Consider the following 16267-nt stretch of genomic DNA (forward strand, 5'->3'; position numbering starts at 1 on the left):
TGGCCGCGGCTTCCCGCCGCCCCCATTGGCCCGGGATGGCGAACTGCAGCCAGTGGGGGCCGCGATCGGCCGAACCTGGCGTCAGCAGGTAAATAAACTGGCCCGGCCTGCTAGGGTGCTTACCCTGGCGAGCCGCGTGCCGAATGTTGCCGACCCCTGGTCTAGAGCGATTTGGAAAATCAAAACAGCTTTTGCAGTGTTATAAATTGAATATTTCCATATACTCAGTAATAATGCAGGAGTTACTGATTTCAAGAAGCAAATACCAGTGATGAGATGATGATGCTGAAAGAAAATATAGTATTATGTTACATTTATGTAAAGACTGTCATTCCTTTTTCTGAGTACCCTGTCTGACCTACTTACAGATGACCTATTTTCACTAGATACAGAGGATACACAAGATTTTGATGCTAGTAAAGCAGCCTGCATTTTTCATGTTATCAAGGTCCTTAGATAATTGCATTATTTTTATTTGCAACAAATCTATTTGTTTGGAGCAAGTTTAGGTTGATTTTTATTTTCAAGTACATTACTAATTGTACATGTTAGAATGTTTTATAACATTTAGTTAGTATTAAATATATCACAAGTATTTTAACAGTGACTTTGATTAGTCAGTCTAATTCCGAGATTGTGAGAAATGCAGTATGGCCACATACTTTTGATTTGGGATGGATTTTCTTTCTTTTTCTTGAAAATAAACTAATTGCAATAGAAACTTGTATTTGAGATGAAGTCAGAGTTAACTAGTATTAGAGATCAATATCTCACCTCCAAGTGATATAAATGTGTGTAATTATAAACATATTGGATCAAATTCATCTCTTGACTTCAGTGGATGTGTACCAGAGACAAATTTGACCATTGGGACTTTTCTTCACATCATATAAAAAAATGTTCTTATTAGTTCTTGATTATTGTAGTTTGCTGTAATCTATTGCAATATTATTATTGTAATAACTTGAGTGTGCATCCTGATTTATGTGGTGGTAATATTTTGAGCTGAAGAAATTTTGAGGTCTATAGCAAATAAGCCCTCATCCCCACAATCTAGTTAATACCAGGTCAACAGGAAGCACTCTCAAATTATTTATTTATTTATTTGAAAATGTAAAGTATGTATTCAGATATTAAATGAAAGACGATAAAAACCAACCTGCTAAATGTTAAATTGTTTCTAATAATAATAATATAAATACATACTTTGGAGTTTATACATACAATGCAATTTATACCTTCAAGTCAGCGGGACTGCTATGGGTACCCGTATGGCCCCACAGTATGCCAACATTTTTATGGCTGACTTAGAACAACACTTCCTCAGCTCTCGTCCCCCAACGCCCCTACTCTACTTGTGCTACATTGATGACATCTTCAACATCTGGACCCGTGGGAAGGAGGCCCTTGAGGAATTCCACCAGGATTTTAACAATTTCCATCCCACCATCAACCTCAGCCTGGACCAGTCCACACAAGAGATCCACTTCCTAGACACTACAGTGCTAATAAGTGATGGTCACGTAAACACCACCCTATACCGGAAACCTACTGACCGCTATACTTACCTGCATGCCTCCAGCTTTCATCTAGACCACATCACATGATCCATTGTCTACAGCCAATCTCTAAGATACAATCGAATTTCTCCAATCCCTCAGACAGAGACAAACACCTACAGGATCTCTATCAAGCGTTCTTAAAATTACAATACCCACCTGGTGAAGTGAAGAAACAGATTGATAGAGCCAGAAGTGTACCCAGAAGTCACCTACTACAAGACAGGCCCAACAAAGAAAGTAACACAACGCCACTAGCTGTCACCTACAGCCCCCAACTAAAACCTCTCCAGCGCATCATCAAGGATCTACAACCTATCCTGAAGGACGATCCCTCACTCTCACAGACCTTGGGAGACAGGCCAGTCCTCGCTTACAGACAGCCCCCCCAGCCTGAAGCAAATACTCACCAGCAGCTACACACCACACAACAAAAACACCAACCCAGGAACCAAACCCTGCAACAAACCCCATTGCCAACTCTGTCCACATATATATTCAAGGGACACCATCGTAGGACTTAACCACATCAGCTACACCATCAGGGGCTCATTCACCTACCAATGTGATATATGCCATCATGTGCCAGCAATGCCCCTCTGCCATGTACATTGGCCAAACCGGACAGTCTCTACGCAAAAGAATAAATGGACACAAATCTGACATCAGGAATTATAACATTCAAAAACCAGTAAGAGAACACTTCAATTTCCCTGGTCATTCAATAACAGACTTAAAAGTGGCAATTCTTGAACAAAAAAACTTCAAAAACAGACTCCAACGAGAAACTGCAGAACTGGAATTAATTTTCAAACTGGACACCATCAAATTAGGCCTGAATAAAGACTGAGAGTGGATGGATCATTACAAAAACTAATTTCCCCATACTAATTTTCCCCTACTGTTACTCACACCTTCTTGTCAACTGTTTGAAATAGGCCACCCTCATTACCACTACAAAAGTGATTTTTCCTCCCTTGGTATTCTACTGTTAATTGAATTGTCTCGTTAGCACTGACCCCCCGCTTGGTAAGGCAACTCCCATCTTTTCATGTACTGTGTATATATGCCTGCTACTGTATTTTCCACTCCGTGCATCTGATGAAGTGGGTTTTAGCCCATGAAAGCTTATGCTCAGATAAATTCGTTAGTCTCTAAGGTGCCACAAGGACTCCTTGTTGTTTTTGCTGATACAGAGTAACATGGCTATCGCTCTGAAATTTGTGAAAAGTGTTTACCACAGGTGATAGGTTGTTTTTGTCTTTTATCATTTTCCTGTGTGAGTTCATTCAAGAATATAGTTTCACCCACACAGCTGTTATTGGGGCATTTAGTTCACTGAATGAGGCACACCACATGTTGTGATAGGCATGTGCCGGATCCATGGATCTTGAAAGGTGTATTGTTGGTGGAGATATGTCTGCAGGTCTTGCATCTGTTCTGGCAGAGTCTGGTGTGCCTTGAGTTGGTGTGTCCTGGTCTATGGGGCGCTTGCTTATGATGATGAGTTTGGAGAGGTTTGGGGGGGTGTTTGAAGGCCAGAAGAGGGGGTTCAGGAAAGATTTCTTTCAGGATGCAGTCCACATAGAGTGCGGGTTGTACTTGTTTAATGATACCCTGTATGGATTCCAGTGTGGAGTGGTATGTGACAACTAGGGGTGTGCGGGTAGCAGGGGTTTTATTTCTGTATTGAAGCAAGTTCTCTCAGGGTATTTGGGTGGCTCATTCCATGATGCAATCTACATACATACAGTCATTATATCAGTCCTTGCACTGAGGCTGACAAATGTTAGCCCACCAGACTAAAAGGAAATTCTTTCTGAACAGTTATTGAGAAATATAGAAATCAGACACCTAACGCCAGTCAGAGTGCAGGATAGTAAATCAATGGAGTTAAAAACTGTTTCAGTTACTGAATAGATTCCCTCTGCTCTGATTGAGACAATTCTATTTCATTAAAATACCAAATAAATAGATATAGATAAATAGATAAGGGTTCTTGTGAAAAAATACTTTAAGTAATAATCTTGCATTTATTTTGTGTGTATAAGCACAGTATTTAAAATTCTTGTTTTCTTTGTCTCTAGCATATGATGGTGATGGAGGATATGCTAAAAGACTTTTTGCTGGGAGAACACCTTCTTCTAGTTGGCAACCAGGTAAGTTAAAACATATATCTCTTTACAATATGTGAACCAAATTCACCATTGCTATAAGCAAATGAAACTCTCTTTTGCTTCATTGAAGTTGCATCTATTGTGCCATTGATAAATCTTCAGTTTCATGTGCCTACATCTGAGAATGTTATTGGAATCTAATTTTAGAATAAGTAAATAACTACAGAGAAATCTAAACCTAAAAAGACAAATATACTAGTATTGTACATATATAGCCTTATTTGAAAGGTACCTTAAATTACTTCTGTGCAGCAACATAGAAAACTGATTGTATATCAGATTCAGTCACTTCATGTGCTCTTAAGAGTTGATAAGGACTCTCTTTCTTTTTGTCTGGTTAATTCTGCTCAGAATTAAGGATGTGTTTCGTTTTTTGTGTCCATAAAACACAGCTTGTTATCACTGCCACCACAGAAGTTTAAGTAACAAGAGGCTAGATATTAGGAATTAATCCAGTTGACATATTAAATTTTTTTTTTAAAGCAGCCACATTAAGATAAGCCTGCTTTCGTGCCATGTACGCTATTACTTTCCCATTCAAGGTGCCAAGGTTTTCATCCTGTGCTTGCTTGCAAACGTTGTAATTAAAAAAAAAAAAAATCTATCCTTTTCTGTTCATTTATCTTAAGTTTGACCCTCGGGATCCACAAAACATTCTTTATCACTTCATAGCAAATGCAGAGTAGTCATGTTTTAGAACTTATCTGTCCTATAGTCTTGTTCAGATTATTCACTGGTTCACATAGCTGAAGTTTCAGAGTAGATGGCCAGACTTTCATGTACTCTAAAGTCAATTTATACCACTTTGCTTGACTAAACACACTGACCGTGATGTACAGTGCACTTACGCAGTTCTCTGCCTGCATACACTGTCTGTAATGCAGTCTGTACCACTGTGCAGCACAGCAGATAGCATAATGGAGAAAAGGGGCATGGCCAGAAGGAAATGGGGTGGTTGTGTGGATATTCCCAAAATTATGGGTATCCTCTTCATTAATCTGCCCATAAAGAGGACAGAAAACCACAGCATGAGTTAAAGCAGGTAAGCCGCTGTATGTGACTGAGGAGTGGGACTCAGAGATGCACTGGAGAACATTCCACACCAGCCCTGCTCACCAGTGCGATTCCTTGTTCATGACCGCCAGACACACGTGCTCCCTGCTCCCTCCAGGCCTTCCATTTTCCCACTCCATTGTAGTTTTCATTGCCGAAAATTTTCAAATCAAAGTTGCTGTTTCTGAGCCTGTGGTGGCTGCCCGCCTCTTGCTGAAAATTGACAACACTTTTATCACCAATAGAAATCATAAGCTAATTTCTATCCTGCTTGTGTGCTCATTTAACTGGCATAAAAAGTGATTTTTAAAATAAAAATGTAATGTTTAAAAGCATACCTTCTCCTTTAAACAGTTATTATTAAAGCAGGATGGAAAATGGCTTGGTACATTTTATACTGGACTTTCATAATGCTAGTGTTCACTTTTCAGCAAGCAGCAGGATGGTGATGACCAGCAGGAGGCTCAGAAATGCTAAACGTAGTTTAAATGATTTCTAAATACAGTTAGTAATTTCAACATTTTGAATTTTCTCAATTCACATTTGGACTTTAGGATTTGCTAGTTAACATGTGTACACTGGGTCTACTGCCATTATTTTCTCCTCAGAAATGCTAGGCACCTTGCATATCTATAAGATAGGTCCCTGCCCTAAAGAGTGTGCAATCTAAATAAACAACTTAGACAAAAGAGGAGGAGGATAAAAGTTACAACATGTTTTAAAGATGTAGCATACTCTAGAAGTGCTAAATATCATTGTTAATAATTTAAACGAAGGCCATCACAAGCTCACTTGGTAGCAATTTCTATTTCTCTTGCACTTAGTGAGAATTGCAAAGTAAGCCAGCAGTAAGTAGGTAGTTCAAAAATGTATTAATGGTTTTAAAAATGTAACTGCCTGTAGAAAAATACAGTAATTTGTCTTCCCTATGAAACTAGTATTGGCATCCAGCCTTATGCAAGGCCTTACTTTAGCTGATGGAGATATGAACTTAGATTACTTGAAAAATTATGCTCTTACTAGAAATACATTTTAGTGTGAGGAAATTAATAAAACAAATGATTGACTCTTTCTGTAAGGTATTTCAAAGGCCATGTTCTATAGAAAACTTGACCACGTTTCCTTCAAAGATAATATTCTTCTTCCAATCTAATTACATACACACTTGTGGAGAAACCAGGAGTACCATAATAGCATGCAACACTGAACAAAACTCAGAATAGAAAATGTATATTGTTTACCTGTTTTGTGGAGTGTGACAGGGTGCTGAGCAGAAAGACTGCAGAATCAGCCCCCTACCATGCCAGCCCAATTTAAGTGAATAAAGTGGAGCTGGCTGGAAAGAACCTGCCCTAATTGGGAAATAAGACCCAGCTGCCAGCCCAATTAGCCCAGGCCTATATAAGAGGCTGGGAAGAAGGAAGCCTGGGTGGTGGGATGGAGGAGAGCAAGGGAGAGCAGGCAGGGAGAAAAAGCCCTTCCCTCCTGGGTTCAGACACAAGGAACCCAGAGCTGTGTACACTGTATGGTGAGAAGGTGGTGGGAACACAGACTTGTAAATAAAAGCACCAGTAGTTTCAGAACCAGAGGGTCTCTGAGTGACTTTCTCTGAGCCTAGCAGAGGCAGGAGCCAGGAGGGCCAGCTGCGCTCTGCTACATGGAGCAATGTAGAGGACTTTTTTTTTTTTTTTCTTCAATCTTTTGCCTGTGAAGGTGGGCAGCTTCCTTCACAAAGGAAGAATGTACCACCTCAAAGAAGGCCTTGCCATTAACATAAAGATGTGCTATATAGTTCAGGTGTGCTATATTTCTCTCAGAATAGAAGTAATGTACTAATGCTTGCTTTTCTCAGATATTTTTATTTGGCTTAGTCAAAACTTCAATACAACTGTTATTTATTCATCCTGATTTGCATATTTCTGTATTTTTGATTAATGCATATTTTTAAGTTTATATAGCGGAAATATTTCATACACAAGTGCTATGCAGATATCTCTGAAAAGAAGAACTAATTTATTCTTCTAGTGCTTCTGATAAGCTGATTAGTCATGTTCCTTGTGGGCGGTGATGTTAAATCTGGCTGATCCATGGGGGCAAATTACATGAGATTGCAGAAATTATTTGTTACCTCAATTTGCCCATAGAACAACCCAATATTTTCAGCATTTTTATATAAAGAGTGTAGTTAAATTGCTCATTACTCTAGATATCAGTGTGTATATAAGAAAGAGAGCTTAATTCTTGACTCTTTAGTACAAGACTCAAGGAGGGTGGCTTTATGCCATCCTTATGCTCCTTGATCTCCACAGCTACTACAGGCTTGTTTCAGGGTTGTTCTAACTTGGATCCACTGGTAACTTCTCCTAAGAGGTTGTTCCAACATGCAGTAGTATTTCTTTTCCCTGCCCATGTCTCAAACACATTCTTTATACCAGGGGTTCTCAAACTGGGGGTCGGGACCCCTCAGGGGGTCACAAGGTTATTACATGGGGGGTTGCGAGCTGGCATCCTCCACCCCAAATCCCGCTTTGCCTCCAGCATTTATAATGGTGTTAAATATGTAAAAAAAGCATTTTTAATTTCTAAGGAGGGGGGGGTCGCGCACACAGGCTTGCTATGTGAAAGGGGTCACCAGTACAAAAGTTAGAGAACCACTGCTTTATACCATGTAGGCCAGGTTAGGGTTGTGTAGAGCTAGCTCTGCTGGCTCTTTGTCAGTTAGGATTTCCTCAGGAAGTTAGTTAAGCTGGCGTTAGTGGTCTCTTGATGGCACAAAGAAGCCTTATAATGGGCCTGGATCTGTCCCAAGTGTTTAATTAAATCATTCCCTCTTGCTGGAATATTGTTCTTAATAATAATAATTTACACTTAAATGAAGCTTTTGCATCCAAAGAGCTGATTTACAAACACTGTGTTAATCACTGAAGGACTCTGGTGAGATATTCCCATTTTATAGATATGAAAATCTGAGGCAGACAGAGGTGGTGACTTGTCACAGTGCGAGTCTGTGGGAGAGCCAGGAATAGAATGAAAGAGCTTTGACTCTGATTCCCTAACCATTTTTGCCAAGCAAGGATTTTGTGTGGTACACCACAATATCTGTGCAGGCACATACTGTACTCCTTCAAGCAGCTAAGTTTAAAAGTTGACCAACCGTAACATTTTAATAATAGTTACGAACTGGTGACGAATGCCTGTTTCTAAATATTATATGCATATTTTTAAAATACATCATTCTCACTGACTTAAAATAAAGCTACAACAAAAAAGGGACTGTATTTGATGAAACACAAAAAAAAAAAAGTCTAAGATGAAATCCTGGCTCCGCTGGAGTCAATGGCAAAACTCCCATTGGCTTCAAGGAGCAGGATTTCACCGGTAGTGGTGTTAGCACTACTCACTCCATTCCTTCGTGCTTTACAGCATCCATTTAGCATCTGAACATTCTTTCGGAAGCTAAGCATATTCTTACTCTCATCATTGGCAATGATAGCTTAGAAAGAAGTAAACAAAAGGCAGCCATGTGGTCCTCTATTTCATTAGAGAGATGAGGGGGAAAAACAACAACATTATTTAGTAGTTGGGAAATATCTAAATTGTGCGTGTGTGAGTTCCTAAGACAGTATTACAAACACACAGACAAACCACGCTCTCTTTCTCAATACAGATGAAAGCCAAAAAAAAAAAATCTTTCTTCTTCTAGTAGAGTATCCAGTTTGTTTGATATTTGATATGTTCTGTACTGAGTCCGTATTTTGATCTGTCTCTCTGCAGCTTGGTTTTTGCCACAGTTGGCTCGAGTCCCATTCTGCAGAGAATTAGGCATGGAATCTACTTGGGATTGGCACACGATACTGACTGTAACCGTCTGCCATAGTTTTTGAAGGTCTTTTAAAAAAGTGCATTATGCAGTTCTGCCTCTGTGTAGCTGTGCTGAAACTAGGTGGAACATTTCAGTGTATCAGCCCATTTATGGTTTTAAAAATCTCACAGCTGCAGTAACAGCAGCGTATGGAGGTGTACCCATCTCCATATGTGATATTACAGGTTTCCAGCTATGTTTTATTTCTACCTGATAAAAGGTGTGTTCTTTGACTTTGTAGAAGAACTTATGATTTCGCTATATTATGTCTTGTTCCAAATACTAGAGAATTTAAAAAGTCCTATAATTCTTCAAGCATGTGATTACAGGATACTGGCAATTATTGAAAATAAAAATACCAGTAATACGAAGCATATCTTACCATCACATTTGTATATAAAGGTTTGACTCCATTGGGAAATTCTGATGTCAAGAAATCATGAAAAACTTGACTTATTTATGTAGTATAACCTAAAGCGTGAAATATAGAGATATCATAGAAATGTAGAGGTGGAAGGGACTGTGAAAAGTCATCAAGTCCAGCCCCCTGCTCTGAGGAAAGACCAAGTAAACCTAGACCATCCCTAACAGATGATTGTCTAACCTGTTTTTAAAATTGTGGGGAATCCCCCAATGATGGGGATTCCACAACCACCCTTGGAAACCTGTTCCAGAGCTTCACTACCCTTATAGTTAGTTTTTCCTAATATCGGACCTAAATCTCCCTGGCTGCAGATTAAGCCCATTACTTCTTGTCCTATTTTCAGTGGACATGGAGAACAATTGATCACAGTCCTCTTTATAACAGCCCTTAACATATCAGTTGTCTTTTCTCAAGTCTAAGCATGCCCAGTTTTTTAACCTTTCCTCATAGGTCAAGATTTTTTAAACCAGTCGTCTTTTTTGTTGCTTTGTTCTGGACTCTTTGCAGGTTGTCCACATCTTTCCTCAAGCATGATACCCAACATTGGACACAGTACTCCATTTGAGGCCTCACCAGTGCCAAATAGAGCAGGACCTTTTACCTCCAGTGTCTTACATAAGACACTCCTATTAATACACCCCAGGAAGATATTAACCTTTTTCACAACAGCATCACATTGTTGATTCATATTCCATTTGTGATGTACAATAATCCTTGCATCCTTTTCAGAAACCTCACCCTTTATTCCTCATTTTGTAGCTGTGCATTTGATTTTTCCTTTCTAAGTGAAGTACTTTGCATTTGTCTTTATTGAATTTCAACTTATTGATTTCAGAACAATTCTCCAATATGTCAAGGTCCTTTTGAATTCTAATCCTGTTCCACTCCTTTATCCAAGTCATTCAGAAAATATTGAATAGTGCCAGACCCAGGACTGATCCCTGCAGGACCCCATTGTATATATCCTCCCAGTTTGACAGCAAACCATTGATAACTACTCTGAGTATGGTCTTTCAACCAGTTTCATACTCCGCTCACTGTAAGAATACACTATGGTTCTATTTGGTCACCAGCTTTTTTTTTTTTCTCTGTTCTCTCTTGGCAACCTTATATGCTTCCATGATTTCAACTGCTACATTTATGTGAATGATTCTCAAATCTACTTCTTTGCTCAGTCTTACATTTTCAGATGTCTCTTGAAGTGTCTTAGATGTCTCATCACCATGTCCATATTTTCCAAAATTGTGAACTTATCGTTCCTCCTGATTTCTTTCCTTTGTTTCTTTTCTCTGGCTGACAACTCTATCATCTTTCCCATCTATCAATCTTGCGACCACTATGCTATGGTCTGCATAAGAGAGGAATTGTTTCACCCTCTGAGTGATAACTTTCTCCATCTATCACTGGCCTCCACTGTTATCTGATAGTCCAAGAGAAACAATGCATCAGCATGAGACATAACTTCAGTTTGTGGACTTTTGCCACTGATTTCAGTAGAACAGGGTTAGAAAATATTGTACATGACATTGAACAAAAGGCAATGCTCTAACCCCAGCCAATTGCACCTAGATGTTTCCCCTGACTACCAAGTTTACTACTTTGTATATGTATTTAGTGTAAGCCCACCATCCGCACCCATACTGTACTTCTGTAAATGCTGGGAAATTAAAGGGACTAGAGTACTAGAAATTAGTTAAAAGGAGATGTAGATTTCAGTCATCCAAATACTGGTAACACTATTAGATAAAGTATGGTTGTAGATTATATTGGCATTCTGTATTTGCTGCTCACTTTCTCCTTTGCTTTGGGTACTACATGTTAGTCTGCTCTGTTATGAAACCAATTGCCCTGAATATGAAATAAAGCATGTAGAAATAAGAACTACAAAACTAATAATCATATTTCTAAGAGGGAATGTACAACTGGTAATATGAAAACTGCTACACATGTATTTCTATACAGCTATTACGTGTGTGTAATGCTCCCTCACTCTCCCAGTTGGAGGGAGGCCACTCAGGCTAGTCCTGTGGGGTCAGGATCAGAGTCCGTAAAACAGGCAAAAGCCCCAGTAGGGCTGCGCGGTAAATAGTCAATACCAGGCTTTAGCCTGGACTGGGTTAGCTCAAGTAGTCAGCCCTTAACTACAGTCTATCAGGGCTGGCTGGGGCCTGGGCAGAGCTCAGGCAGACAGCAAACAAACAGTCTCTAAAGGTGAGTGGCAAGGGAGCTCCTGTCTTGGGCTAGAGCCTCCTTGCACCGTGTAGGGGGTCAGCCGCCCCGGGGTGGGGTGGCAGGGGGACGCGGGCCCACCCTACTCCACCGCGTCCCAGCCCAGGGCCCTGACGGGCAGGATTGGCTGCCCCTGTGTCGGCGGGGATCCAGCCGCAACACGCCGACTGAGCCACGCCAGGCTCTGCAGCCGGCTGCTCCGTGGCTGCCCCTGGGCTACTTCCTGCCTCCCCGGGGTTTGGTACCTGCGGCCTCCAGGCCTCTTCCGGTTCTTCAGGGTAAACTGCAGTGGGTACTCCGGGCGAGTCGACGTCCAGGTCTGGGGATCGGGAACAGCCAGGCGCAGGCTCCTCTCGGGGCCTCTGGAGAACAGGCCAGGTGTCGTCCTCCGTTGCAGGCTCTCCCCCAACTGTGCTGCAGGGCTGGCCTCTTATACTTCCGGCCACGCCCCAGTACTTCTGGCGAGGGGGGTGGGGCGATACAGTGTGCAATATATATATTCCATGCTATACCACTTTATATATATATAAAATCTAGTAGGACAGACAAAATATGCAGTTACAAAGAATATCACTTCTCTTTTTCAAACTAAACATTGGTGTAAACCTAATAATATAGTATTGTAATTGCAATCACAACTTTTGTATCTTGTGTGAGATTTTACTAGATTTTAAAGGAATTCTGACCTTATTCTCTCGACAATTCTTGGATATTAAAGTACTCTTCTTTGTCTGTAATGTTTTTAATATACATTATTTCAGGGCGTGGGGAAAAACAAGATTGTTGACCGATTCCTTCACCTGTTAAATAGACCCAGAGAATATTTACAGCTGCATAGGTAAGAATGTCACTTTACATGATTTGTTTGTTTCAATGTCATCTTTATTTTCACTGCTGAGCTTTTAGATGTTTACATCTCATATTCCTGAAGTTTTATTTATTATTGTTTATTATTTGTATTACTGAGTGCCATAGTTAGATCGATCTAACTCCTGGAGTAGATGCAGCTATGTTGACAGAAGAATTTTTCCCTGGACCTACTTGCCGCCTCTTGGAAAGATGGATTAACTAAATTGACGGAAAAACCCCTCCCGTCAATGTAGGAAGCGTTTACACTATGCTGCTGCAGCGGCACAGTTGCAGTGCTGTAGCAGTTGTAATGTGAGCATGCTGTAAGCTCCATTTTCAAAAGCATCTAATCCTGTTGACTTTCAATGGGACTGAGGGCTTATCTACACAAACATTTAGTTCTCAACAAGCTGGCATGTGAATCTACCCCATACTAGCCTGCCACATACTAAGGGTATGTCTACACCACAGCGGCTACAGTGGTATAGCTATGGCGCTGCAGCTGTGTCACTGTATTGTAGATGCTTCCTACATTGATGGAAGGGATTTTTCCATCAGTGTAGGTAATCCAGCTCTCTGAGTTGTTGTAGCTAGGTCGTTGGAAGAACTATTCAGTTGACGTAGCTGCATCTACAGTGCGGGATAGGCTGACCTAATTAAATTGCACAGGGTTAAAAAATGTTCACATGGCTGACCAATGTAGCTAGGTCAGTCTAATACTTATTTGTATTAAGTGTCTGTGTAGACCACGGCTCAGCAACCTTTGGCACGTGGCCCATCAGGGAAATCTGCTGGTGGGCCGGGACGGGTTTGTTTACCTGCAGCCTCCACAGGTTCGGCTGATCGCAGCTTCCACTCGCTGCGGTTCACCGTTCCAGGCCATAGGGGGCTGCGGGAAGTGGAGAGGGCTGAGGGATGTGCTGGCCGCCGCATCCCGCAGCCCCCATTGGCCTGGAACGGTGAACCGGAGCCAGTGGGAGCTGCGAGCGGCTGAACCTGTGGATGCTGCAGGTAAACAAACCGTCCCGGCCTTCCAGTCGATTTTCCTGACAGGCCGTGTGCCAAAGGTTGCCGATCCATGGTGACCCTGCTGACGCGCATTAACTATTCATTAATGCTCCTTGATCTAATCCCGTTTGAAATGGGATTTATGTAGTTTAATCAATCTCAAATTCATACCTTTTATTATTTAGATGAACTTTCCTGCATGTCCCCATGTAGACAAACTAAGACATTTTTTGAAAATTTTACTTTCAGTAAATAGTACGGGGGAAATAGAAAAAAAAAATAGTGTAACTGTAGTAGGTCCTATTATAAGATATAAATATACATTATGAAAGATTCCCCCAACTCTTTTCTCAGCAAATGGGTACCTATCCAGCTAAAAATGCGGTTGAAATATTCTTTTTTGTTTCATTGGTACAATATCAAAAGGAGTTCTAATGATCTACCCAATATACATATCCAGAAGTTAATTTACATGGTGTAAATTGAATTTTGAGGGATTATTTAAATGATAGAATATCTATTATTCAAGCATCAGAGGACACTTTCATAATCAGAGTCGGTGAGCTGATACCATGAGTAATTTTGAAGTCACATTTCATAAATAGATTTGTACATGATAATGATGAGGGGAACTGAAAGGCGGAATAAGTAGGATCCCTTCTGACATTTGAATGTATTTGTATTAATCCGGATTCACATGCAAGGGGTAATACAAATAAATCATAACTCATTCTTCCTAGCCTTTCTTACCATTCTTAGCTGACTTTTCTTACTTTCCTGAGTGTCATCTTTACATTTTATGTATTTTTTGTTCTCAGACACTAAAATTGGTACTCACAACATTAATTTAGGGGAAACATAGATACAGTTAATAGGGAAGAACCTCCAAAACATGTTTGACTAACAAAATATCACTTACATTTCCTTCAGTGTAAGTTATTTCCTGTACTTCAAATGTATTTTAATGCCTCATAACAAGTATACACATAAATCATCACATTTATTTATAATTAGAAATGAAATCCTAATTAAAGACAGCTTCTAGGGGCTGTTGTATAACACATCAATGAAACCATACATTTAAAGTACATAAATCTCATAACCTCACTATGGCAGTGTAACAGGGTGGCTCACCCTTTAATGGCTGGCAGGCTGGAGCTACTCTGATTACAGAATGAGTCACACCTGGGAGAAATCAAGGTGATTGCCCTATAAAAAACAGGACAGGGCTGCAATGAAGGGGAGGGGCTCAAGAAATTGTAAAGAACTAACAGAGTATGAAGGCCTCCTCTGTGGAAGTCCCCAAGACCAAAGGAGCTGTGACAGAGAGGAGCACAGGAGGCTCCTGTGGGGAAACTTGATTGGAGTTTGGGCCTAGAAGAAGATGGACTGTGAGAACAGACTGGGAGAGAAAGAGCTGCAGCTGTGAGAGAAGACAGCAGAATGAAGTATGGACTGTTGTGTGGTGATGGACTGTATTTTGGGACCCTGAGAATTGTTAAGAACTGCTGCTGCTATTAAACCAGCCCCAGGGAGGGGGAGTTATTATCCACAGTAAAACTCGTGTGCAGTTATTAAAGGACCTACAAGAAGGGGCTAAATGGGACAGGGTGCCTGCAAAGTTACCCTGGCCATGAAGGTGCTCTCAGTCAATGGCTACCCCATTACAATCAGACATACAACCTCTGGCTTTGAACTCATAAAATAAGTATGGCTGGGCTAAGTATGGGAGATCCTCCAAGGAAAAAAATTATTTGCAGTTAGTGGTGAATATAGTAAGTGGCACTCTTCCTTCTAAGGCAGTATTGAGACATTAAGGACCCCATGGCATTTTTCTTTACAAGAGTGGGAAGTGTGTAGAATACTGGCCAAATTGTTATTTGGATAATTACATTCTGCCTATAGTTCCAGTTGCGTATTTTATTTTTTTACTCGCTGTCCTAAACTGTTTTGTAGTGTTGTTTGGTGCTGGTTAACGGTTGTCACATTTCTCTCTAGAAGAGATTATACTTAAATTAATGGTGAACTGATTCTTATATAGAGATTAAAAATCCACTGGTAAAGTTAATACGGAACTTTGAGATCCCTCTAGATGAAAGGCACTATATAAATGTAAATTCATAGTCAAGTATTTAACATTTTTTTTAAATTATCAACTGTTGGTAGTAGTATTGTTCTTTTAATAGTCTTTGTCTGTCTTATCACTTTTGACATTGCTAACTTTTATGGTCGGTTATATTAGTAGTATAAAAAATTGCCATCATGTGAAGAGAAATGAAATATTGTGTATTAAAAAAAATTGAAGCCAAAGTTAGTAGAATGAATGACTCGAAAAGTGCAGTTTTATTTAAATGGGGGTTCTGTGTGTGGAAAAGCCTTCATTGGTTTGAAGAAAAATTAATGTGACATTACTTATTTAAAAATTACAAAGCCTCTCATGGCAAAGAGATTTTGCAATGGAAAAAAAAATTAAAGCTTTTCAGAAGACTCAAGGAAAAAAACGTGCATTGTTAGACTATAAAACCCTTCGTGGTACTGATGAGAGTAACAGATAAATTTAAGCTCCCAGCTGCTACACAAAAACAGCACAAGAAGGTACCATCAAGTTCAGTTGGCTGGCTCCCTTGATGTAATAAAATGGAAAAGAGTCATTTTGCTTCTCTTCTTCTATCACGTTAGACGCTAATTATATATGGAGAAAGGCTTTTGCTGGAGTACAAATATCTTCTGTCTATTATTTAAACATTTGGTTCTGCATCTCTTAGTTTTAAATATATTTCCACTATCAAGCGCTTTTTAGAGTTCACTTGAGACACTGATTCTTTCTGAAGAAGAGCTCTGTGTAAGCTCGAAAGCTGGTCTCAGGATTATTTAGAAAAGCTGGATGAGCACAAGTCTATGGGGCCCGATGCACTGCATCCGAGGGTGCTAAAGGAGTTGGCGGATGTGATTGCAGAGCCATTGGCCATTATCTTTGAAAACTCATGGTGATTGCAGGAGGTCCCGGATGACTGGAAAAAGGCTAATGTAAGTGCCCATCTTTTAAAAAAAAAAAAAAAAAAAAAAAAAAAGGAAGTAGGAGGATCCGGGGAACTACAGGCCAGTC

The 16267-nt window shown here is 40.2% G+C and overlaps 1 protein-coding gene across 1 annotated transcript in view; it reads left to right on the top strand.

Moving 5' to 3' along the window:
* Positions 1-16267, top strand: part of LOC113406051 (von Willebrand factor A domain-containing protein 8-like) — a 258349-nt gene that overhangs the window by 111060 nt on the left and 131022 nt on the right. Inside the window, exons 18-19 of the mRNA XM_029910690.1 lie at positions 3647-3718; positions 12066-12142. Of these exons, the coding sequence (XP_029766550.1) occupies positions 3647-3718; positions 12066-12142 (149 nt within the window). The remainder of the gene's footprint in view (positions 1-3646; positions 3719-12065; positions 12143-16267) is intronic.

This window comes from Terrapene carolina, unplaced genomic scaffold (assembly GCF_002925995.2).
Source record: "Terrapene carolina triunguis isolate 2854851 unplaced genomic scaffold, T_m_triunguis-2.0 Scaffold17, whole genome shotgun sequence".
Lineage (NCBI taxonomy): Eukaryota > Metazoa > Chordata > Testudines > Emydidae > Terrapene > Terrapene triunguis.